Below are 27,827 nucleotides of genomic sequence, written 5' to 3'. Positions count from 1 at the left end.
CAATTCTGCAAAGATGAGTGGGCCAAAATTCCTCTACAGCGCTGTAAAAGACTCATTGCCAGTTATCGCAAACGCTTGATTGCAGTTGTTGCTGCTAAGGGTGGCCCAACCAGTTATTAGGTTTAGGGGGCAATCACTTTTTCACACAGGGCCATGTAGGTTTGGATTTTGTTTCCCCCTCAATAATAAAAACCTTAATTTAAAAACTGCATTTTGTGTTTACTTGTTATCTTTGTCTAATATTTAAATTTGTTTGATGATCTGAAACATTTAAGTGTGACAAACATGCAAAAACATAAGAAATCAGGAAGGGGGCAAACACTTTTTCACACAACTGTACCTATCTTTGTGACATCCAATGCTGGGGAGAATGTCACCAATCTCCCACACAACATCACTGTAATGATGAAAGTCAATATGTTTTTGACTTTCTTTTTAAATCTGACTTTTTGCACTCTATTTTCTCTTTCATCCCATTGGATGCCTCAAGGTTTCATCACAGCAACACAAAGACTTCAGTTTGCTCAATGTGTAAAAGGCACCGTGACACAGGAACTAATGGCTTTACTGGTGGTTTACAGGTGCTATCACATCAGTTGTGATGATAGCGGAAATGTTAGTAGGTCTATGGCAACCACAGATAGAAAAATGTTCAAGACCAAGACAACGTAAAGACAAGAGTAAGAGACTAATACCTGATTGAATACCAAACTGGTGAGGTGACTTCATCTTTATAAAAAAAATTGTTTGGATGGCAGAATTCGCTCAGCAGTAAAGGATCCCAATGGAGTTTTCATGGAAACAACAACATTACATTTACATTCAATGTTTCTCAGCAACATTATCTGTATCCTATCCTTGAGGTCAAACGCATTTCTTCCTCATAAAACGTTTGAAAAGCTGATTCATTTTTTCGACATTGGAGTTAGCATTGTTTACATCCATGTTTAGTAGCTAGCAGTCGTTTTCTTCTTCCCTGCAGTGTCTTTACCGACACCCGTCAACCAGCGCAGCAGCGTGAAACCATCGGCAGGAATGTGTTTTGTATCGGGCGCACGCATGAGCATCCTCATACATGTGAGTGAGATACAAATAAAATAGGGACCGATTCTTAAAGAAAAGGTACATAGCGCAGTAGGTGCATGGTTGAAAAACTATACTAAGTACCTTTCAAAGATAAGTAATTCTGGATTTTTTTTAATTTGTTCTTACTGAAGACGTATATATTGGAAAGAGAGATACAAATATAAAGATTTTTTTAAAGGCTGGACACTATAGTTTTTAGCACTTCAACTTTACTCGAAAAGAAGCAAATAGGGCATTTGTACGGGACTATTTTAAGCGGCGGATTAATCCACATTTGGTACGCCAATGATTTTGTATTTTGGGCAGCAGGAGGGTGTATGTGGGATTGAGTCAACATAAACTACAGTGTGTATGTTCATGGTGATGAAGAAACATGTCACCCAGGGCAACAGTGTGGCTCATTGGTGTGTTTTCAATAGTTTTTGAACAACAATGGTGCTCTATGGCACAAAGGAAGAAGATATATTAGACTTTGGATACTCAAATAAATCTTGTTTATGTTCGGTTTGGGTCTTTTCATGGGATCTGATGACAATAAGAAAAGTTACAACACCCCCGACCTTATTCATATTCTTTAGGCTTTTTGCATTGAATAAACAGATATGTGGAGACATCTTACTAAAGCCCCCTGGATAAAACAACTACGTCAAAAGGAAGGACATTTTCCAGACATAAGGAGCGCCTCAGAGAGAAAAACCATGTGTTGTGTAATTATGCACAACCATGCATCACAAGCCTTGGAGCATTGTTTTGTATTCATATTCTCTGAAATTTAGTATGCCAAGGAGTCCCTGCTGTCTCACTGTCAAGGCTCTGAATGTCAGCGGTGTACTCGCTGATTACACTGATATGTGAAAGATGAGAGGCGGACCTGAGCATGGGGGAATGCAGATGGGTATTCATTCTGAGAGATAGCCTTATATAAATTCATAACATTATGAACAGGTCAATTGAACGCACACAACCACCCAGTCAGATACGAGGAGCCGTAAATGAAGATGGATCCTTTTCATCCCGTCTTTGAGATGCAATCTGAGGGGCCGTGTGAATATACAAGCAGCGATGCCTGCACTTTGATCGCCAGAGGGGAGTGAAACTATTTCCATTCATCACACCGCCCTGCATCTCGACTCCAAACATCCTCGGTGATACTGAAAGGCCGGATCACTTGCTGTGTCCTATATTGTGTAAAAGTCGAGGGAAAACATTCTGGGAGGAAGTCCTCCATCTTGTTGCGTTACAGCATCAGGTATTGATTTTGCGGCGGTGAGTGGTGGGAGTAATGATGAAGCCAGGAGGAGGGGTCTCTGCGTGGCCTCTCATTAGCCCTGCCCACTGATGATGAATCCTCCGCACGCTGACAGTGTTACACCGGCAGAAACACTTGTGTGTGCGTGTATGTGTGCGTGTGTGTGTGGACTCCAGCTAGGCCTGGAAGCAACACCGAACTCAAGGTGTGACCCCCGCAGTGTGATCCCATGACTGATTGAGAGGTTTCCTATTGACTTTCATTGTGCAATGTGACACTGTTTGGTTCTGGAGTTGATTCTCTCCTGCTGTATAGAGCTGAATCCCCTCAGATTCCATAACTGCAGTATCACACCTCATCCTTCACCTTCCTCTTCTCAATTTTGGAAAACTGTGACATTGCCCTTCATTCAGACGTCTTCAGAACTTTATATTCAGCTTGTGTCTGCAATTCACCTGTAAGGACGTTATATCCTCTGTATATACATGTGTCTTCAGAATGTGTTATGTTGAAATGTAAAATGAACAACCAGGTAAGTGATATGGCAGGAAGGCAGTCAAGAGTAGAAGTCTTTACATATGCTCTGCTCTATAACAATAGACAAACAAATAGCTTACATGTATGCTACATTGGTGCATTCTGGCCATGATTCTTTTTTTCTCGCAAAGGCACCAATCTATGCACACAAACTATCAAATCAAATGCTTTTTTTTCTCCCAGACTTTAATATTCATAGGGTATCTTAGAAATTGAGTGATAATTACATATTTGGACAAGTTGTTACGTAGCATAAATGTGTTAATGAAGGTCGTTCTGGTGAGGTGAAAGCATGTGAAGTCATAACAGGGTCATATTATTACATCATGAAGTAGTTTGCTGCTTGATAACGAATCATTTTTTTATGTGAAAGTGATTTCAAACTAAACTTGCTCATCATTGATGCCAACTGTTGGATTGTGTCCTTTTCACCCTGTAGCTGATAATGTTGGCTTTTTTTTAATTAGATATCTTTTACTCCAGCAAGACTTGAGACAAAAGAGAACTGCTGTGCTGCTTATACCCACAGTAGCCCACTTCTCTCACCAATACACATATATTGCTCCTGCTGCTGTATGATAGCTACAGGGAGCTATCATATCATATTTAATAAACTTATAGGAACGACTCCAAACAGCTGTAAGCAACAAACAAAGCTTTCGCTACTGGTCACATTTTAGCATTTTACAATCAGTGGCACATTGAGACATTGTTGGTGGGCTCATTAATAAAACCTGTCAAAGACCGTCTTAATCATACAACAAGTTGTATTTTTATGGACATTTCAATTTATAGCTAATTGTTGGGAAATTGTAGGGCTAAGAGAATGAGCAATTAATTATTAATTTGTGATTCCATATAAATGAGGCAACAGCTAAATAGAATCAATCATCGTGGGGGGAAAAGAAGAACTAAACGAGCCAGGACTGTTAGCTAGACGAAAACGGCGGGATAATGCTAAATGCTACCAGTACAAAAGCAGAGAAGTCAGCAAACTGCCTTGCTATTGCTGTGTAACTGACTCAATCATGTTAGTCACACAGCAATATTTATCTTAAGGTTTGAATGCATTAGCTAACATTAGCTGCCATGAACTGGTCAGCAAAGGAAGAATAAGCTTCAAAAGCATTCTTCAGCGGAGTAGTTAGCCAAACTGCTATTTTAGCATCTGACGATGTGCATTTGTTGAGGCTAGGCTAGCTTTAAATCACACATTGAAATGCATTCAATTGATAATTATTTTCATTTACAAATTTCAATGAAGGCAAAATATTAATGGTAGTTAAACAGACAACTTACAAAAGGGACTGCATATATAATGATGGGTAGTGCAATCAAAGATTTGAAATGAATACAGTCTTTCCATCTGTAACATTTTGTCAGTCTGTAGTTACTGCTCTCTGCCTGCGCAGGTCGATCCTGCACACTGGTCTTTTATGTAGAACGATGCTGACTTCTGCTGGCCAGCAGAAGGTAATGCATGAGCCGGGTGCTTTGCACACACAACACCATCGCTTTTACTGAGGAGCCTGCAGAATCCCCCCCTGCACGACTTTCTCGCAAACGTGAAGTGAAGTGACACGGTACTGTACACGTGCGGCAGGGTGTTCTCACCTACCAACGCATACTGCATTTACCCTTTCTGAAAGGAAACCCCGTCACCGAGGGCTTGCTCATTATGCGTGTGAATCTCACCTTTTCACATAAATAGGTCCTAACACACAGAGGAAATTGCACAGGGGCCCATTAATGAAAGAACGATGTGGTACGTTATTCTGAGCACACAACTCAGGAGAGGAATGTTTGCATTTGGTACAGATGATATCAGTCAGCAGCAGTTCTGTTTATGTGAACAGCGGGAGACACGCAGGTATACGGTCCCAACCATGTATCTGCTTTCTGTCTCACTGCAGCCGTAGAGCCATTGGAAACACATATTAGCACCTCTGTGTGCTCTCTGCATTCTATTTGCTGCGCTTGGTAATCAGCACATACTGGAGGAAAGCGATTATTGGCACCCAATCCGTCTCTGCCCGGTCCCCCGTATTGACTGTTGAACCAAGCGGCAGCGACAACAGACACAACCGACTTTCAGAAAAGGGGACACGGAGGCCTACTTATTCTGGAGAGGTATTGAAAAGAATCGGTTGTGCCCCTTAATGGAACTATCGCTCCATTCTTCTCACTCCTTTAAGAGACAGATTGAGGTGTTATCTGAGCTGAGTTAGGCGTTTTTATTTTCTGGCCAATATCCGTCTCTCACCCGTTGGAATTGCCTATCAGGTGTCTGTTTTTTCCCCACGGACCATTTGTCAAACTGCTTCTCCGTCCCTCCCTCCCCCATCAACTTTCAGGTTTACCAGCAGCTCGGAGAATAAATAAATAAGTCAAAGCCATGGCAACTATAAATCACAAAGTTGCAGGGGGGTGACAGAAGGCTTCTCTTTGACTTTTAGCTCAAGTTACAATGTGTGAGTGTGAATGAGTGTGAGACGTGGGAGGAAACGTTTGTATTGTTCATGTTATGAGACTGAACCACAGTGACCAGTCTGCTCAACTTTACTTCAAATCTGCTCAAAGTGACTGGAAATGAATATTGGTGTTGCTTCCCTTTCTGTTTACCATCACGTTGACATACAAAACAACAACTGTAAAATACATTTTCATTTTTACAAGTTTTAGTTAAAACATGCAATATTCTGTATGCTTCCCTGACATTGTGACTTATCTTTTAGTAGACTGCATGATTCTCCATCTACCCACCTTTATTTTCATTGCTTTAGGGGAAGAAATATCATTATCTTGCCTTGCAGTTCCGTGTAGGACATATGGTCTCCGGAGACATAAAATAAGATGTTCAAGTTTCAGGCATTCGGGGATTCAGCTAACGGGATTCAGACGCAGCAATGACGATATGAAATATTAATCTATTCTCCAGTTTATCCTGTTCAGAGCGCAGGGGGTCTGGAGCCCAGTCGAGCAATCAGTGGAAGAGAGGCAGCGTACACCAGCAGGTTACCATCCAGTCACAGGGCTATCATAGGACACGCTCTGGTAATTCCATTTACCTACAGTAACCCATGCTGTTCGTATTAAAGGGGTGCTCCAGTGATTAAGATCCTGGGAACAGATATTGGATACCGAAATATTCTACTTTTTAGTCCCTAATATGGGTCAAGCTCCAAAGACACTTGATTGTACACTTCCCATAACGCAACCTCAACTTTTTCATTTACTGTACGTTATACCTTTCTCGTTAGCTTAGCTCCAAGGGTCCACATGGTGCGCCTTACTTCATCTGTCCATGTTAGACAGCCTCTAGACCAGTGGCGGCTGGCCAATAGAGGGCCATGGGGCGTGGCCCCACCTTGGGTGCCCCTCCTTGAGCCACAAAAAAAAAAAAATTATAATAATACATTTTACAAATTGTCAATATTTGTGTTTTTGAAATATGGAATGTACCCAGTAATATTTGTAAATTATGATATCTGCGCAAAATATATGCTTTTCCTGCACGTCCTCTCCGCCTGTCTGCATGTCTCAGCAGCGCTGGGGCCATCGAGAAGTGGCCCACAAGAGGCGGGTCTATGAAGCAGTTTAGCCAATTGCTGATTAAAGACATAAATGAGTGACATACAATTTAGCCAATCAGCGTCCTCAAATAGATTCAGCTCGGGGCCAAAGTCCCCAAGCTGCGCGTTCTCGTCAGGAGGATTCTCTACAGGCGAGCGCCAACGCGAGCACTACTCCTCCAAGACCCGTTTGAGAGGAGAACTTTGGCAGAGATTCTGCAGGCCAAAGAGCTGATCCCAGATCAGCCTGACCTCACAATCAGACAGCAGACTAGCGGGAAAGGGAAGCAGTACATGTGAAGCTTCTCTAGTAGCTGTACACCAGACAGGTTTGGCTAGCTGGATGCAGTCATGCTAATTACTTAGTTAGCTTTTTAAAACAACGGGGACAGATCCAGCACGGATAGTTAGGGAGTGAGGGATGAGGAGGTAAGGAAACATGAGAACACCAGGGTAGGGAGTGAGGGATGAGGAGGTAAGGAGACATGAGAACACCAGGGCACACATGGAGAACTCTGTCAAGCTACATATTAGACAAAGTGAACATCTTTTCTTCTACATAGTTGTCATCAGTCTCATCTGGTTAACTTGGTCATGGAGGCATCAACAATTAATTGAGATGTTAAATTAACAGTGAAAACTCATCATAGCTTAATTTAACATCAGTATTCATAATTACACTTCATGTTTACTTCTCCTGATCTTTACCTCCTATAACAAGGTCCATAGGGGCATCTCAATAAATAAACATGTTCTATTATATTTTAGATATATACTGTATATATCTATATATGATATATACATATTATACTGAATTCCCTGTGAGGGTGACAAATATATGATGTCCTGACATGTTTATCAAAGTGTCATTTACTGCTTTTTTTCATGTTGGAATAAATGTTAAATATTTAACTGCAAAGTAGTAATGCGTCTTTGATAACAATGTTTTGCATTAAATCATTCTGGGATGTTTGCTGAAATTGATTGGATGGCCCTAGAACATGTTCCACCAGCCGCCACTGCTTTAGGCCCTTTTGTCTTGCAACAGGAAATGCCTACATCTTTATTTTATCGCACAGGCTTTATGTTATAATTTGAAGTCTCCAATCTCTGACGATATCACCATTTCCTAAGACTTAAAACTAGGGTAGGTAATCTTCAGAAATATTTTTTGTTGAATTCATTGGAATTATCTTTACATCCTGACAGTGACTTTGGAGGGAGGCCTGAAGGGACGGGATCCTCACTAGATTTAGCCACTTTAGGATCTAATGCTGCTTTAACTGGGAAAGAGTTGGCAACGCTGGGCTGGGTTTAAACATTGGATCATTTTCTAAATCTAGTGCACTCTTGCTAGATTTTAAACTTTACCAACCCAAGCAATGCTCTCTGAGAGCCATACAACACACACAACATGCATAGTATTACTAGCTGAAATGTATATGTAAAATCCATGGAATGCATCTTTGATGTCTGTAACTAAATTTGGTTCCCAACATTATAAACGAATGATCTCTTAGGCTAAACTGCAATAAGGTAAGCAACATAATAATCTTCAGTGGCCCTTTCATTTTCTATAAAGCTTAGCCATGATTATGCCCTGATGATTGATCATCACATCATTCAAACAGTGTGCAATCTTATTTTTCGTCTATAAAGCTTTATAAAGGCTCGGCTCGGATCTTGTCGAGGAGGCAGCAAACTGCCTTTTCTCTAAACTTTTTGGTATCGCTGCCATTCAACAGCCTGATTGCTGCACTCTCGTTCAAACTGATGTGAATTTGCTGCATGAACAGTTCTGCCCTGCGACTACAAAAGGACGATAATAGCTTCCCACTTTTCTACACTTTATACTCCCCGACTAGGAACGAATGTTGCAATGGACAAGAGTTAAATTCATAAACCAAGGTCTATGCTCAGATGTTCTTTTTATTTTCCTCTATATTTGAGCAGTGCTTCCCAGCTGCCTGTGTCCTTATTAAGGTTAGTACCAAAAGGAGTGAAAAATACTGTAACGCTGTTAACATTTTCCAGTGCGAGCGGGTTCCTCGCAAGGTGAAACACTCACGTAGCTAACAGCCGATAATTTACGGTAAGAAGACAAGCAAACATGACGAGATAAAGAAAGCATTCGCAGAGAGCGTCATAAATCCGCCATGAATAATCACTATCCTTTGCTTATCTTCAGATGCTTTAATTATTGGTTGTGGGAGACGGGGCACAGCTTGTCACCACTACTGAGCCCCACTCAGCAGTCAGCTGTTTAATCATTACAGTATCATTCCTCCACCTAAGTAGTCCCACTGTGTCTCTGCCGGAGTTAAATGTGTAGCAGCTCCACGCTAGAGGAGAGGGTCACTTGAGGAGCTTACAACACAAAAGACGCATCCTATCCTTCTGAACCGTGACAACTGAAACACAGCGTGAGGACTGTCATAAAAAACCATCATCTTCACAGGCAGAGTGGTGTATATGCACAGGTCCCAGGCTGCTTTATTAATCTTCCAGATTAGAAGACTAAATGACAGATTATTAGACTATTAGAGGACCGTCAAAGGAAATCCAGATAACAGTGCCCCCACAACACCCCCCCCCCGTAATGCTTTGGAGGATGTATTCAGGATGCCGTGGGTCAGTGAGTTACGCTGTGGGCTCCAACTGGAGACACATTTCTTTTTTAGTCTGTTTTTTTTTTAACATTTTGGCAAAGTGGCACCATTAAAAGCACGCCAAATGATCTATTAGCAGTTCCCATTTGACATGTGCCCATGGATGTACAGACAGCTATCACTGAAGAAAACTTCAAAACGTGATGATTCAAGGCAAGTTCTTTATTTATAAGGAGCGTCATTTCTGAGCAGGCATTGGAGATGGTGACGTACACTGAATCCAAATACTTGTATCATTTCTGTGTGTTCAGATTTAGTCAGGAGTAGGATTTTTTTACCCACATTGTGGCAATTTGGAGCTAATTGGTTTAAAGTAGCTTAATCGTCTCCACGAGCAGCTTGTCACAGCCACTGCTGCAACTGTTTAGCTTGTTGGTAAGCAAGACCCTGATCAGCAGGCCAAATCACAACAATTACCATCCCTTTGATTCATCTCTCTCCCTCCGCCCCCAAAATACACCTCTCCTGCTCCCCACGGTTTGAAAAACTTGTGTGTGCAATACTTATGTTTTCACTCAGACCTCTTTTCTTCCCACTCCTGCTCAAAGCCTCAATTGCACACTGTCGGAGCTGTGCCCCGGCACTGTGATGAAAATGCAAGCTTCATCAACTTTGTCACAAAGTCTATGCATTCTATAGTATAGCAAGACAGGCAGAGCGGCTCCAGCATACCAATGAACAGCCGGTGTTGTGTCCCTGTCAAACCCCCAAAGCATCCCGGAGCAGAGCGCCGGCAAAAACAATCCTCGGCTAAACTTACATCACCTTTCAGCGCGCAGAATGATCTCTTTCCAAGTAAATCATTTGCCGAACACCCTGTCGTATCAAGTTGGGCTTTGAGCATGCTACAGGATTGTGGCCTGTTCACTGGGATTAACGCACAACCGAAGCTTCACATCCTATTAAACCAGATTAGAAGGAAAGCAAAAAAGCCCAGGAAATTGCATCACCTGTCGGGTTTGAGCTGCTACAGATTATTACCGCCATTAAAGCCTATTGCACCGTGAACTGGCTCGTTTTCAGAGGAATCTTCTTGTTTGAGCACGTGGCAGGGAGATTATCTAGTGTGGGTAGGACGCGAGTGAGTTCCTCTGTTTCAATGGCTTTGTCATGTCACTATCAAGTGATGATAAACAACAGTTTTACAGAGAAAACATATAAAGAGCCACAGAGAGAAAAATAGAGAAGACAGTAGAATGTCAACCGAGAGGTCTAAAGCTCAGTGAACATCCAATCAGGCCGCTGTTTGTGACGCCGAGACCAAAGTGTCTGACTGAACAAACACCACCCTGAAGGTGTTGCTATTTTTAGACGCCTCAGACACCAAGTTGACTTCAAAGCCAACGATCAGCTCCCCATGTTGCCTCACGTCTACTGTAAATTGCACTTGAACACAAAGATCAGCCAAATTCTTGAAATCTGTTTTGTTTTGGAAAAAATATAATTAATATATGAAATCAATTGGCAATGAAAAGATGAACCTCCTCAGAGGCACCAGTGGAAGTTTAGCTTAGGACACCAAAATAGCAGGAAATAGCACAGCTTCAATTGATTAAATATTTGAAGATTATATGAGTCAATCCTTTGGACCTGATCAAGGGAGTTATCATAAACATCTCTCAGATCCATAACTAATTCAGATCGGTACACCAAACATTGATCAAGTTGATTGTTGTGTGTACGTCAGTGGTTACAGAGCAAACAGGAACTGCGAGCATTAACTTAGCATGACTTTTAGGATACAGATTCAACACAGTGTAAAAAAACATGGCCGAAAAGGAGATAATGCCATCCCACAATTCCTTGTGGCCGCAACACTTAAAGCTACGCACCATACGGGCACAAATAACACCCACCGTTGCATCATGGTGCTTTCAACAACATTATACTTGCTGTTTGCTTCACCCAAAGCAACATGGGAACTGTAGTGCCGAAAATCAGAACATGTTCATCCCAGATAGAATTAGAACAAGAAACATATTAGGAGAGAAAAATTCCTCTTTTCATGTGGCCCGAGAAATATGTTGTTTTCATATTACAAAGGCTCAGAATGTCCTCTGAACATGATTCATATAATCAACCCTGACGCTCTCCTCTGTTCAGTGATACACAGGTATTGTTCCAAACATGGAAATACATGCAACAAACTTATCTTTTTAATTTGTATTAAATCTGTATGATAAATCCAACTGTGGTTGACAAAGATCTGCCAAAAGTATTATATTTGTTCATTTTAAACTGCATGAAACTGACCTAAAACACGTTCAAGTCCAGGTTAAGCGAACAGTCACGAGAAAACGTGTGTTACACCATCCATCATTTAAATGATCAAAATATTGACAAGTACATAAATTTAGGTTTCAAGATCTTGTAAAAATAGGCAGTATTCTCAGTACATTACAATTACAGTATACATAACATGTTGGCACATCTCACTGCTGCCAGCTACTTTTGCAGAACGTTAACAAGCATGCACTGTGGGCGGGGCATCCGCCTGCCGAGCTGTCTAAACTGTGGTGATTGAGCAGCAGAACTGTTAGGAGAGGGGTTGTAATAAAGTGGCTCCAGTGCACTTTTGAGCCGTGATTTTCAAATAATCCTGAGCACAAGAAAGGAGAAAAACAGTTTTAACAGTCTGAATTCACAATTCAGTACCATATTTCAGCCTTTTTTTTATCTTTTCAGCAATTCTTTTCCAACATATATAATGTGAAACAGATTTTAAGTTACCTAGTCTTTATGCACCACTTACATGAAAATAGATGGCAGTGGCCCCATTGACTTCCACTGAAAATAACATATAGCATGTCTAGTGAAGAGATAGTGACTGAGCCAAACGTCTGTCAACACAGGGAGGGAAACACTGAGGGTTCAAAGCCGAGGAACAAAATCTAGTCCAACTGAAGGAGTCCAGAGCGCAGTCACTTCCTCTGCTAACCAACAGCGGCCAGCGGCCATCTTTCCTAACTCTATTTTCCAGCAGCTTTTCTGCAGTGTGTGTGTGGTTGTGTGTGTACTCCTCTTGCAGCGACTCATTATGTGCGTCTCTCCCATTATTGCAGCTCTGTCGCCACATTGGAGTGTCGAGGAGAGCAACACACAACCGTTCATTAATGTTTTGACACCTCTGCCCCTCCCCTCTCTGCCGTGGTACCGGGATGAGCTTCGGCTTCCTCCTCAGGCACATCGGCACAACCCTTTACACATACAAATACACGGAGCACACGCACATAGCACACTCAGGCAATAACTCCTCTCTCTCCCCCAGAGTTCTTTTGGAAGCTTCAGGCCACAGCGGAGGCAATGAGAAATACACTCATTTCACAGTCCAGCCTATATTCTGTTCAGTGAATATCCAGTCGGGGGTCCTGCAAGATGCTCTAAATGTATTCTACATTCAGGTGCCTCGGAGCACTGGAAGTCCAGCTCTCTTATCAGGTTGTAAAACTGAGACAAAGGTAAAACTGTTGGCAAAAGGCTTCCATTAAACTCTTGCCAAATGATTGAAAAGTGTTAATATTAATTATGTTGAAGGTTTAATCTAGTAGGTCCATCACACAACCTCTGAATGAGTCCTGGTTCTGTAATTTGGAATTCAATTCAAATGGATAAAAAAATCTATAAATAAAGTATTGTTTTTTTTAAAGAAATGACATTTGAAACAGTCATTTAAAAACCTGTTTATATATTAGCCATGGTTTTATGTGCTACTGATCAAAAACCCCGTTTCACTTGGCTCTTGAGGCAGTGCAGTAGATTTCAAACCCACTGTTAATTGGCAAGGTTTTCACACATTAATTTCAAGGTGCAGTACCAATCAACACCCATCTCTCTCTCTCTCTCTCTCTCTCTCTCTCTCTCTCTCTCCCTCTCTCTCTCTCTCTCTCTCTCAATAAAACATCATAATAAACATCACGATACAGAGAATGTGCCAGAATGTCTTTGCAGGAGGAACAGTCCTTGGTACTGAACGATTTCTATGTCTGGAAGCCTCATTGTTTCAACAACCGCTTTGGACAGCATTCATTTTTTATTCTGTTTAGAGAGCATCCTTCCAGTAGACGCTGGGTATTGTCGACAGATCAGGTCTGTCGTTTTGAAGTGGAGAGCGGAGCGAGACAGCCTCCCACACAGCTCCTCAGAGAGACAGGAGAGGATCTCACCAGCTTCAGCTGCAGGTCGTCTGCTCTGCTTTGACCAGCAGCTCTCGGTCTGTCAAACTGTGGGAGGTCAGGAGTCTATGATCTCTAACCAGCAGTGGAAACACACAGATTAATTAATAATTTACTCATTTACAAATTTTACTTTGCAGATTCACTTCATCATACAAGCTTGGATGAAATCTGATTAATGTTACACAAAGATAGAACATTGTAATGAACCAGCCTCCTCTTCCCATACAGATAATCTGCATTGTGAATTACATTTCAAGGGAAACGTATTTTGTTGTGGATTTTGTTTGCTTTTTTACGTATCAAAAATAAGTTTCAAATGGGTCTGCACAGGTGGATGGATGGAAACACACAGGGATTTCACTAGGGATAGAACTAACACCTGGGCTTTGTGTATCGGCGAGTACCGATCAGGTACCAGTGTTACATCAATAAGCTGTAAGCCTCACTGTGTGGAAGTGGGTGGGATCAATCTTTTATGTGTAAAGCAATCAGGCTTGACCTAAACATTACTTTAATAACTTTTTTAAACAAAATGAACATATATGTAGGAGCCAGGTATAGTCTGTGCCATTTTGTACACTCTTTTTTCCCACTTCACGTGAGTCACGTGGTGTTGGGGATAGCCACAATGGGTGATTGCAGAAATCAGTTATCAATACATCACTGAGATGTCCTCAATCTGCACCAAGCATTAAAAGTAGAGGATGATGGGTAGTCGTCAATGGTGGAAAACAGATCCATGCAATGGAATAATTTAATATTGGTAATGTGCTTGAAAGGAGCTTAAAAATAATCAGTTGAAAGATTGTAGAATAAATATCAGCATCATGCATCCTTAAACAGGACAGGAGGAACAATGAGAGGATAAACTCGCTACTACTGACTACTGTGTCTTCTACTTAAATGGTAAATGCTCTGTACTTGTACAGCACATTTCTAGTCTTCCGACCAGCTTGCTTGCCTTGTTGAGGTTTGAGACTTGTGTGTCAGCTCCTCTGTGAGTGTGGGTTTTCATCGTTTCATTGGAGGAGGCACACATCGCCCACCCCTGATCCAGACCGCTCCAAAGTCACAAAACACTATGTTGAGGTTTGCTTGTTAACTTACTGTAATATTTGCTCAAAGGAAAGATGGCCTGTATTGTAAGCATGGACAAGAGTTTCAGTATTTGCTGAAGATACAATACCATCCACACATTTTGCATTTCAAATTTCCACTCATGTTTTTTTTAATACAGAAATATAAAAGTATTTTACACCTGGCCGAGGTGGAAACATTGGCGTTTCGATCAAAGCGAAAGTGCAATGGAAACAGACCAAGTGAATAAATGATGACGGAGAGGAAGCATGTGGCGTCCACTCAATCTCCCGCTCCACTGGACAGACTAGAGATAACGGCAGACGAAGACATCAGATGTGTGTGCAGCGATAAGAAGACTCAGACGTTCCTCACATTAATACATGAAACAGAAACGTCCATCACTTTGCTACGCTGCTTCAAGTTTGACTGCCTCTCTTTTTGATTATGTCATCTCCTTGCTTACTTGTCTTCTGCAATGCATTGCTGTAATGTCCCCCTACTGTAGCATTGGCGCCACCAGCGGTTGATTTTGATGAACCAGCTCTTAAGTAGCTGATGGAAGTCCACCTTTGCCAATTTTCTGAAAGTGTTAAGAATTCGGATAGAAACTTGGCTTGACACATAAAGAAGCTTGAGACGACTAAAAAAAGATGTAATCTGCCAACAGCAACACAACAACAGCGATGTATGTTTGGTGTGTATGTTTGTACGTAGGGCAGGGAATGCAGTACCATCACTGGTCAACCAAACTGCAGATATTAGCTTGTTACACCCATGTGACATCGCACCAGGGGCCTGTGCTCCCATATGTGCCCACTTTCAGGGAAACAGAGCCCGGTGTGTTCTTGTAAAGAGGGAGACATTTGCTGAAATGAAACGGAACGAAAAGAGAAAACAATAAAAAGTTTGAAATGGTCCCAGGCAATTACTGATCTACAACGTCTGCAGCAAGCTGCGGGGCAGATGTGATCAATGTGAGGGGGCTGCATCCTAAAGGGCTAACTTGACATTTAAGATTGGTCTCAGTGTTATCTTTTTTAATCACTTTCTATTGGATTTTAACCCATTTCTGTTTTTAGATAGAGGGATTGAAAAAAAGATAGAAAGAACATGTTCCGCCCCACGTAGCTCAGTAAAGTACAAAGGCAAATTGAAATGTCAAAGCATGCCTTTTAGGCCCACAGTAGCATTCTGAATTAAACGCAAATGTCTTTTAACGCCAGGAGACAGTCATTTGAAAGCCAAGGTGGCCCGGTGGCTTCGCTGGCATGTTACCTGCAGTAACTCTGATATTTCAACACATGCTAAGGCTTGTTTCTCTCCTCTGGTTCAACTCATTCTCCACTGCCTCCCTTTAGAGAGTCCATATACATGCTAACAGTATTCCGGCTATTAGCTAATAGTGATGGAAGTCTGGATCTTGTCCCCGCATGAATACTAAGAGTGTATTGTATACATTTTGTGTTATGATTAAAGCGGAGCTTTGCGCGTACTGTACTGGAGGAGACATACAAGAGAAAGATATAGAAGGTTGGTGTACGGTGAAGTGTTTCATCTGTGTTTGAAGGCGAGAGCTTACCCGGCTATTGTGAATAGGATGTGATATTTACATAATGCCGCCGCTCAAACTGAATATTTAGGGTTACTACCTCCTGTTGGAATATTAATGAGCATTCAAAGTGGAGTACTTATAAAAGGTTAAAGGGCCGCGGATGATAAACTTTGACAACTGGATAAAGGAGAGGGAGACGGAGGACACTTGCTATAGTATTACTCCACTTCTCTTTCTTTAAAAAAAACCTTTGGGGCAAATAGGGGCATAATGGTTTATGTATTCACTGTGCAAATGTCCGCCTAAGCTTTAAACTTAAAAACATTTGGCACAGTTGAGGCAGGGAGCCGCTGGACGGACTGCTGGCAGGCTGTGGAACAGATGGTTTCCTGCTTTATAGTTGTGGTTTGGCTACAACCAGGCCACCAATATAGACATATACAGGCTATGAAAGCTGGAAAGAGTGGCTAAAGCTGCTGTGGCATTGTGTTAGCTGTATTATGATACATGATATTACTGCTATAAGTCCCAAAGTGTCCCGAGGTCTGTTCACTGATGGAAAGTTTTAGTGTAAAGACAACACTAATGGCCACATTTCACTTGTTTGTTTCACTATGAACTCACCTACATAAGTACATAACAGTTGATTCAGCCGTAATATAAACATTATCACAGCGCACAAGTAGTGCATCATTCAGGTATCTCCCTAAAGTGACATTCCCATACAACAAAACTGTATTGAGGGAAACAAATTGTGTTGCAGATTTCATTTGTTTTTGACGTATCCCAAATACGTATCTAATGATATTCTGAAAAAGTCAGTAGAAAAAGTACGTTGGTGTGGTGGATAGGTCAAACAAACACAGGACTTTTACACAGGAGATCAATGTGCTTGAAAGTAAATGTTCACTCATTTTAATTTATGCATTTTTGAGTCCAATATTCACTCTTCTTCTAGCTGATCCTGAGGAAAATATCTACACTTTTAATTGCTAAATGTTCATTCACTAGCTAGTCGCTAACTTTGTCTGTAGCGGTAGCATACAGCGCACTTATCGTGGCTTTTTCACTAAAAACAGCTGCCTGCTGTGGCTGTCAACAAGGCTGATAAGAGCGGTAATAATGAACCCAAACAGAAAAGTTGAGTGCTTAAAACCAAAAGAACGAGCTAAAAGATGCTAAAACACTCCACAGAGCTAAGATAAGCTAGCTAACATGTGACTGGACGTCCTTAGAAGGAAAGATGTCTTTCAGCACAGGAGCAACAATTGAGCCCTCCCCACCCTGTCTAAACCTGGAATCACTGCTGGTGCAGTTTCCACTGACATTGTCTTTATGTGACATTTGACATCCACTTTTATACAAAAAGAGGTCACAGTACAGAGCTGCACTCTAACTTTTAAAAGTGGCTGCCACACTGGCAACCAGGCATCAGTTTTTGCTTCCGAAACTGGTTGCAATTTTCAGTCACTTTATATTTTGAGCAATTAAGATACTATGCAGTTATAAATCAGCTTAATAATGAAAATGAAACATAATAGAACAACAGCTTAATTACAGTAACTGTGTTTTATCTGCTATACTTTACAGAATTTGAATCGTAAGTGTTATTAGTTCACGCCTCCACCCTTAGTTTCTGCTATACAAACTACAAGTAGTGCATGTACAAGTACATGTAGTGGATGGATGAACTTGTACTTGTATAGCGCCTTTATAGTCTAGTCTTGCAGACCATGCAAGGTGCCAACTGCCCATCACAGAACATGCACACACATCGTAGAGCAATTTGTGGTTAAGTGTCTTGCCCATCGACATGGACTGGAGGAGCCAGGGACCGAACAGCCGAACTTCTGATTGAAGGACGACCTGCTGAGCCTCTGAGCCACAGCCCCCCCCCCCCATTGTGCTGATTCCCACCACAGACCCATTGGCCCCAAGGGGCCCATTAGATAGCTGATTCCCCTCCCCTGCATGTTTTGCTGTTTGCCTTCCCTATCTTTAACATGTAAAAAAGTGCTTGCCACTGATGGCAACTGAAGGCCAAGAATTGGTTGCCGTTATCTCAAACCTGGCAACCATTACTGTGGAGCCCTGCAGTAGTTATAGTTCGGCCCAAATGCACTTTTTTAGTCTGCTGATTAGAATAAAACATTGAAATTCTGTTCTCACTCATCAGGGGGTTCACTGTTTTTGTTATGGAAACCGAGGCAGGGCTGGCAAGCTAATGTGTTCATAATAATGCAGGTTATTTCCATGTTCTCCCTCTAATATAATTCCATCAAAACAGTGAAACAAAGAATGGCTCTTTAGCATGCCTAACATCTACTACAAAGACCCCTTGATATTACTCACTATATTGATGTTTATCTTGAGAAAGGATTGTATGCAGAACTGAAATAACAGATTTCTAGCTATGGAAAATAGTGATGGCAGGAATACTACTAACAGTATTTGTGGTGGCAGCGTTGCAGCAGCACATTCTCTAAAGTGTCAAATCTCACTGAAATCCTTTGTGTCAACATGAAATATGTGGAGCTGAGGCTGCAGGTTGCGCTCCTTCCTCTCTGCATGAGGCTTCACAGGGCCATGCCCTCACTTCACCAAGTTCTCCTCCAATCCAGTCTGCCAGCTGTTCCACAAAGATAACAAAACAGTAAAACTCTAACATCAGTGACGTCGAGCTAAACTGACCAGGAGCTGACGCAAAGTCTTCCTCAGCTGCTATGGAGCAGACATTATCCAAGCTGTCCTCCTCATCTTCTACCTCCTCCGAGAGTTTGTCTGGTAGTTAACACAATACTTCTACTCAATATTAACTAATACGCCCTTTTTCACAGCAGACAACGACGTTGTCATGAATGAATTGCCCAATGTATCCCTGTACAAAAACCTTTTCCTGCACGATCCCGGTTTGAAGAAACAGACTGGAGTACCAGCACTGGAGAAAAGCAATGTACTGCTGTGGACGGGGGCAGCAGCTAAACCTATTTTAGACACCTAAAAAATAAGCTCACCTACTTGTACACTACATTTAGAATATTTTCTAAGCTCTACCTTGCCGTCAGAGAAACAAATGTTTTTTTAACTGTTAGAACACGGGAGTTGCTGGTCTACCGCTGCCTCCATCAGTTAGTTTGTTTCTGTTGTTGTGTGACTTTGGTAAAAACCAAACTAACCCTTTAAAACTCACACAATAATACTAACTAACCTGATCGAGCAGTAGAACAGTAACTCCGGTGTTCTGTGAGGTAAAATCTCTGCTTTTTGTCAATGGAGTCTGAAGGGAGCATACTGTAGATAGCGGCTTTGGTTTCCTATTGGAAAGGTCAGTTTGACAGCAAGGTAAAGCAGATAAATTATTGTAAATATAGCAAAAACGTAACATCATTTTTTTTAGGTGTCTAACAGCAGTACATTACTGCTCTACAGCTGGTACTCCTGTCTGTTTCTACAAACTGGGTCCGTGCTGACCGCTGTCTACTGTAGCTGCTACACTGACTATGGAGAAGTACCTCAAACAATCCCACTTCAGAACACCCAAATTATCCCCTTAAGGACAAGGCATTTCTAAGCGTTTGTTCTACAATCAAGAGAACCGGATAAGACAAGACATATGGCCTATCCATATGGAAACACCATGAAAGACAAAAAGGATTTTATAAAGCATCAAACAAGAATTGAACTCTTGTTTAGATATGCCCAGATTTGTCAATTGAAACACTGAGTGCACCCTGATCGCTGAACTGTTGAACGACATCCCTCCTGTCAGTCTGATTACTGACCTTTCATCATCTGTAGCACAGTGAAGACTCTACTACCTATCTTATTCTGCACCTCAGGATTCAGTGCATTCTACCAGCACTCCGTGATCCATTCACCCATATTCACTTCACTGAACAGCGGGCTCTGAAGCCCATTTGGTTCCGGCATAATCTCTCATGACTTTCACGTGCTGTACTTCATCAGACTTCTTACAAAATGTTTGTAACAGCGATGAATGAAGACTTTACTTTCCTCCATTGTGTTTTAATGAACTTTCTAAATTGCATCTAAATGGCGTTTTCTCCTGCGTGGCTCTCTCAGACGCCACCACACTGTCTTTGGCAGAGTAAAAACAAGACGAGACGAACTCAGCAGCATGTGAACGAACTCATCAATCTTCCTGATTGTGTTTTCAAAAGAGTTTTTTTTTAACCATTAATCGTGAAGTGTTTTGAGCTCCATTGGTAAAATGCAGAAATGTACTATCTTCTACCTTGTGAGTGTCTAATTGCTTCTTTTTCTCTCACCAACACCAATTTGTCTTGTCTCGTCTTTATATCTTAAAAGTGGGAAGTCTAAAAGGACCCACGAGTGCAAGTCTAACATACACGGCTTGGAAAATGACAGGTCACATCGCATTGCATTGTTCTTTACAGGGGACAAATAAGCCTTCTCCAGAGGAAGCGCGCTCATGCAAATGAGTGGCAGACACGTCTCAAGCACAAAACAAATTAGCGAAGCATCTATCACATATTCCTTGGCGAGGCCCGGGAACGAGCGACGTACTCGGATGCATTGAGATCAGCTGGCATAGCCATATAATTTATAGACTCAGCAACCGGAGAGCCAATGCAATCATTCTTATGAGGCTGATTCCCCCAATCTATCACTCGCAGTGCCAACCCGTCCCGAGCAGTTTTTAAAGACTGTTTATGTGATAGATCTTGGGAGCAGGGGAACGCCTCGCAGGTTCAATAACCTGCCGGGGCTGAGTTGTCCAGCATCTAGGGCGCTGAGTTACGGGGATGAGAGCTATCGCTGCTGCGTGCTGGCAGAGTGATTGCAAACAATCCTGGTCTCCCTGCCAGCGATAGGAGGAAAGAAAACCTCTGAGCAAGCTGTTGTGTACAAACATACAATGTGAAACATAAATGAATGTCGAGATGTTTTGGAATTCAATATTTGTCTTTATCCAGACAAGATATTCTATCGCTGTTTGTCTTTATGAATATTCTTCATCTTTTAATATTTCTCTGTCTTCTTTCACACACACTCATCACGCAATACAGAGCAACTAGCAGTAATCTAGCCCACGTCGCTGGATCTGTTGAGTACGTGGCATTTCTACTGGGATTTGGCATTTTCCAGATTGAAGAAGAACACTTTTAAAGCTGGACAAGTGGCACATTAAACCGTTTAGCAACCTCACTGATGCTTCAGAGGCAGACGTGACAGTAGAAATTTAAATCCAAGACTTGTTAGGGGTTTTCGTCCCCCCCGGCTCAGGACAGTTTGATTGTAGATCTGCGTCGTCCTCATTACTTGTCTTTGAAAATCTGAGTGGCTTCCACTTCAACCGCGACATAAGAACTTGTCAAAGTACTCCTTCTCACTGTGAGCTGGATCAAAGCACATCAGTGTTCCGACTCCGAATATATCTCCAGCGACCAAAAAAATAAATAAAGCTCTATTTTGAGAACAGGCGGTTTTCATTGACTGACTACATGACAGACAAGCCCATGCAATGCAGAGTAAGTCATTTGTAGTCATTTATAGTTTTTTCTATAGATATGATTTTTCAGATAAGAGTCACCATTTAATCAACCAACAAATATTGATCAACCGGGATTCAATTAGCTCTCACACAAGTTATCAAACCGGATTTGCTCTTCAAAATGATGATTAGCCAAGAAAAGGCATAGAGCTAAATGGCATGACGTGAAACCAATCCACTGATGAGGTCCTCGTCTTTGAAGTATGAATTACATGTATGTAGGAATGATGAATAATTATTCATCACATCTTCCCATCTTTCACCTCATTCATTTAGGTTGATGGCTAATTTCACAGCGATCTGTAACATGTCTGTCAAATTAGAGAGCTCATTTTCATATTTATTTTTAAGTAGGCTACATTAAAAGCCTCTTTAATGTACGTACTTGAATGTGATTCTTTATTTTTAAGCCCTATTTAAAGGTGCTAAATTCGAGATTCAGAACATATCTATTGCCTCCACACGGCTCTCAACAGCTAGCGGTGCTAACAGAGCTAACAATGCCACCAACAGTAACAGTGCTGACAGAGCTAACAGTGCCACCAACAGTAACAGTGCTGACAGAGCTAACAGTGCCACCAACAGTAACAGTGCTGACAGAGCTAACAGTGCCACCAACAGTAAGAGTGCTGACAGCGTTAACAGTGCCACCAACAGTAAGAGTGCTGACAGCGTTAACAGTGCCACCAACAGTAACAGTGCTGACAGAGCTAACAGTGGTTACCAGAGTCCTCAGCTGTGACCTGAATATCGAGTAGAGAACCTTTAAAGACTGCTGATTGATATAAACTAAATCTCTGATCACTTCTCAGAAGTTTGATAATGATAATAACGATGACGCAGGTACATGAATGAATCATGAATGAAGGATAATAAGAATGTTATAAATAGTCACTGGCGTGCGTAATGACCTGTGCTCTGGCCTTGTCGGAGAGCCTCGTTGATGTCACTAGACAATCAATGAAATCGTTTCCTCTTTGTCATTTTATTCACTGAAAGGTGTAAAAACTGGTGGAGCAGGAAGTATTGATGTGCAAACAGCTGATTAAGGGTCTGTGTGATTCCATTCTTTAGAAGTGGACATGCGGATCCAATGGCTGCCCAAAATACCTCCCTCCTTCACTACTTCCTGTGTAACTGACATGCAATAGTGAGAAGTAAATTGAATCATGAATGGAATACACAGAATTATGAACTCATTGTAACTTTGCAGGAGGAGATATGTTGTGTGTCAACATCCATAAACATACATGTATGTATGAGAGTATAAATGGTAAATATTATGAATAAGTATTATAAATTGTAAGTATGAATTAATCGGCATGTTCCAGGGGAATCCCTGAGTCAGTTAAGGTTGTCCAAATCCATAATTCTTCAAGTCTGCACAAGGGGAATTTTGTGTACATCTGACATCCTAACCCGATACAAGGCTGAGTGCCACCTGAGATCCTCCGGTCACGGTCTAGTACTTGGTAGTTCCTAAGTCAAGGCTAGAGGGGACCAGGCCAGAGCGGGACAGGGCGCCCTCGACTCCGAAACAATCTACCAGAAGAGATCAGGCAGGCCAGCTTGGATTCTTCCTTTAAAAATGACCATTATTTCAGATATGCATTCTCTTGAACTGTTGTTTGTGTTTTTATTCGATGTATCAGTGCAATTATGTTTTACCCACATTCCTAACTGTATCATTTCTAATCTTATTGAATATTTTCTGCTTTCATATCTTTGTAAAACACTTTTTTGTGCTTCATAAATGAAGTTATTATCATTATCAATACACAGCGAACTAACTGTCTGCAATCTAGTTGCAGTGTGGGACAGGGCTGTACCTCTGTACGCACAAAGTCAGAAATATGCACACACAGTTTGTTAGACACAGAGTTGTATGTTTGTCGCCCCCGGTGCAGAAACTGTACTTTTTTCCCCTGCTGGGGTAGAGATTTGATCAAGCATAACATCTGGCTTCATGATAGACACTGTTGTGCCCGCTGCTTAAAGACTTCATGTCACTGTAATTTTCAGCCGCAGGCTTTTTGTCACTCAAGAACCTTAAAAGCAATGATGGGACTATAAATGTCTTGAAGGTAGCGGGTGTCAGACACAGCCGCACGCGCAGATGTACTTTCTCGTCATCTTGAAACAGGATCCTAAAATTGGTATTTCAAAAAATAAAATAAGAAAGAGGTTCAGTCCTTTGCACTTACATGAATCACACACAAGTCACACTTCAGAAAAACTTCCTGTCGAGATCTGTGCTGTGTACGATCGGTGTAAAGCCACGATGTTACAGCACAGCGTGACAACTATTGCATCTTCTCTGACACAACCTCCCGAGCGCCGAGTAGAAATGTCACGGGAACCGACGCTTTGCTACCAAGTTGATTCGAAAAATATGAAAACCTGGTGGCACTCATTATGTCACGGCGTCCCGGGGATGATAGGAAATGTGTTAGGAACGCGATCTTGTAAAATGCAGTTATTGGCAAGAAACTTGAATAAATACAGGTGTTTGAAGGAGATGTTTTCACAGCAATATAACATCCTGACAAATACCAGTAAGCAAAAAGGTAACAAAGCAGTTTATGTTGAAGTACATGGGAATTATTATTTAACGTTTTTACCCCGGTTTGGACCGGGTATCAAGAATCTTGAAATTTCTCTGATATTGGTACCAACGACTACATTTCTAGTATAAAGACATCCATAACACTGACACAGCTTCTTCCAGTCCATAGCTATGATCTGCATGTGGGTGGACCTGACACGTCCAAGGACCGACGACGACATGAACTCCGGGCTGCGTCCACGCAGGCCTTGTTAAACTCAGGCGAGACCCCCGGAGCTCAGGCCCACAGAAAATCTGCTGCCGCGTATTAATTGGATTTCTTATCTTGACTCGTGGCACAAGGACACAGCTATGATATGAAGAGGGGGGGGGGGGGGGGGGATTGGGGGGGATAACAGTGAGCCGTTTAAGACCGCAGCGCCAGACGATGGGGGGGGTCAGACATGGAGAGATTAGAGCTTTGTTTGACACAGAGGACTTTTGAAGTACTTAATCCTGACTATGATCCCTGCTTGATTCACTGATTTTCCACACAGGTTCGCTGTGAGCTGAAGGCAAAGTGCACCCGGCCGAGCTGCAGCAGACACCACGGTGTCAGCTCGCCGTTGTTATAAATTTGGGGAGTTCTTACACAATGTCGATTTCAAATGCAGCGAGCTGCCAGTTTGTTTTTCCTTAAAAGTGCAAAGACAGGCCGTGAAAGAGAAAAGGGCAGCACACATGGATCCAGAAAATGTCTTTTTGCACAAAGTAACTCTCAAGGCAGCAGAATATGAGTGTTTATTGTCACTGTAAGACAAATTTGTCTCCATAAGCCGGCTCTGGTTGAATATTGTTTTTCAGTGCTCAGAAACTGCAAATGTATCTTTGAGAATGTTTATGTGCAGAATAAATTGTTCTTTGATTTGTCCATGTGTCAATATTTCTCCTGATAAACCGCTTTGGCTCACTTCTCTCTGTCATCTGAAAAAATAACGTCATTACAGACAAGCCTTGTTTACAATAACACAATTCGGTACTAACAGGACATGTAAGGTTCAGCCTTTACTCTGTTTGATCTAACAAGCAGGACTGTCAACCAGTAGACCGGGGTTCCAAATGGTAGTGGATTTGTTGCCTGAACCTTATATAACCGTTTGTGGTTTTCTTGCCTTATTTTAAGCCCAACCATGATGTTTTTCCTTAACTTGACAAAGTGGTTTTCTTGCCTGAGTTTGAGTTTTATTTTAACGTCGGATAAGAAAGTCATGCAGAGGGACACGAAAAAAAAACAAGCAATTTTTGTCCCTGAACACAAAACCAATAGATTGTATTATTTCACAAACCAGAATATGAATCTAAAAGGGCAATACATAATGAATCAATTTGCTTGTTTGATCTTAAAACATGGAGAAAAGGTGTGATTTATGAAACACGCATCCCCCAATAACGCCCTGCATCCAAAACCCGTGCAGCTTTGTCCCATTGTTGGTCCTGATGGTGAACATCAGCCCGACAAAGACAGGTGACGGATGAAGAGTTGGCTTCAGCACAGGGGGTCACGGAGGAGCACCCGGCATCACGAGCACAGAAGGCTGTGCAGCAGCAAGTGATGGCTGCTGATGATGTCTCACAGCTCAGCACAGAGAACACCACATGCGCCCTGCTCACTCACGTTTTCCAGATTCTGACTGCCCGGAATAGTGAAAGAGCACCAAAAAAATCAATCAATCAAAATAAATAAATAAGGCAACACGATCCTATTAAACAACTGAACATTTACATCTTCCATCCTTAGTTGAACATTCTAAACATTCAGCCTTGTGTTCCAAAATTGCTGAGACTGATTGTTGAGTCACGGGCACACGCGCACACGCCGCATCCGAAGCCACCGACACAAATTACACACTCCTTCAGCCCCAGCTTTGGGTGCACGAGATGATGTGGAGACAATGCGGATGCTGCGTCGATCGTGACTCGGAACAAAAAGAAAAAAACGAAGGCGCTAATTATTGCGTTACCTGTCCTCTCATTGTTATCTCACATCATCTGTAAATACAAATACAAATAAAACACGCACCTCCTTGCAGCCACTTTAACAAGATTTGTTCATTTCTAAAAGCAGGTCGGACATCACAGGGTGATCTCCCGAGAATACGCACGGCAAAGTTGAGCAACTGATGCGCCATCGAAGCACAATTGTCTCCAGAGTGTCCTCGTCTTAACCGCAGCCAGAGAGCGGCCAGTGCAGAGGAGAGCCTCTTTACTTTCTTCTCAGCCCCTACAGATAATATAATAATAAGGAGCGCGACGTGATGTGAATGAAATCCCGCCACTGCGCCAAGTGTGTGGCTCCTCATCCAACACGTTCAAGCTGGACGCCAGGAACTGAGCCCGCTCATCCAACCACGGCCAGAGGACGCAGGTTACAAACTAAATAAATAAAGGGTTTCAAATTGAAACCTCGTAGGGGTTTATAATGGGGGACAATGACACGCATACCCCCAAAACCATCTCCAAAGTGCTGCGCTTCAATGCGCATTACCCACTCACCAGACCCGCACAAGTTTAAAGCAGAGCCGCTGCTGATGCGGAGTCACATGTAAACACAGATAAGTTCCCTCCAGCGCGGAATAAACATTCGTACAGCTTACCTTGATGGTCTTTGTGGACTGGCATTTGACTTGATGCGATACGGTGGCGGTTTGGTTCATCTTGAGACGCAGACACAGACAGTCCTCCTTATCCAAGTGAGACAAACCAGCCGGAGAGAGAGACGCCAAGAGAGCCCCCTCTACAACTCTGCAGCGAGAGACGGAGGATCGGTGCTCTCGCTCTTTGCTCGGTGCGCGTCTGAAGAAGCCTGCGACCGCGTCTGACAGCTGCCGTATGTGTGCCTCGCGCAGCGCAGCGCGGTAGGTAGGTGTGTGTGTGCACTAAATGACCGGTGATGATTGGTAACCAGGGACGACCGCAGACATTTCCGAAGGAGTTGGCCACATGATAGTGAAATCCCCTGCTGTGACATTGTCCCAAACAAACACGTAATGCAACAAATGAGCACTGACTGACACCTCATTTTTTCAACAAACACAGGACTTTCAATCAAACAAGTGTTCGATACCATGTGTCCCAAAGTGTTGTTGTGGTTTTCTTGCCTAAACCTGAACTGTTGTTTTTCCTGAAGCTAAAAAAGTGGCGTTGACCTAACTTTTGTTTTGTAATTGAATGTTGTCACAAAAAAGAAGTTGTTCCGAGCGACACAACGCTTTTCTCTCCTTGTACACAAAAGCAATAGATATTTTTTGGTGACTATTTCGCGACAGGACTTTCCTGTGTGAAACCAAGTCAACATTGACTTATTCAACCTTACTTTTGTTTCTTGACTCACCTACTTAACTAACGGCGCATACTTCAAGCACACCATTTCCACCTGAACCATGATCTTTTACTAAGCCCAACCATGTACTTTTGTTTTCTTTGAACCCACTGGTAGTTTGTCTTCAAAAGACATTGTATGCATGTAACATGTGGAAACTGTACGTTTCCCGTGAACATGGAAGTTTTCCTCAGATGTACGGATCTTTTTAGCATCTTTAAGCTCATTGTTTTGGTTTTCCAGCCCACACCAGAACAGAGTGAAAGAAAAGAGTGTCTGTTGGACTTACATTCGTCAAGTCCCTGCATACAAGACTTCAAGACTTTTTGAATGCTGATGTTGCTCCGTGTCTGCATGCTGAAATAGAACAGGGATGTCGCGATACCAGAAATTTAGAAGTCGATACCACCAATACGAGTGAAATTCAACGATTCTTGATACCCAGTT

At 42.1% G+C, this 27,827-nt stretch overlaps 1 protein-coding gene across 1 annotated transcript in view; it reads right to left on the bottom strand.

The window, feature by feature from the left end:
- dpp10 (dipeptidyl peptidase like 10) overlaps positions 1-26,893 on the bottom strand; it is a 205,307-nt gene extending 178,414 nt beyond the window's left edge. The window contains exon 1 of the mRNA XM_031869928.1: positions 26,656-26,893. Coding sequence (XP_031725788.1) covers positions 26,656-26,715 — 60 coding nt within the window. The 5' untranslated portion in view covers positions 26,716-26,893. The remainder of the gene's footprint in view (positions 1-26,655) is intronic.
- Between the last annotated feature and the right edge of the window lie 934 nt (positions 26,894-27,827).

The sequence above is a fragment of the Anarrhichthys ocellatus genome, unplaced genomic scaffold (genome assembly GCF_004355925.1).
Source record: "Anarrhichthys ocellatus isolate YVR2014 unplaced genomic scaffold, GSC_Weel_1.0 scaffold50, whole genome shotgun sequence".
Taxonomy (NCBI): Eukaryota; Metazoa; Chordata; class Actinopteri; order Perciformes; family Anarhichadidae; genus Anarrhichthys; species Anarrhichthys ocellatus.
This window is presented reverse-complemented; position numbering and strand designations above follow the sequence as displayed.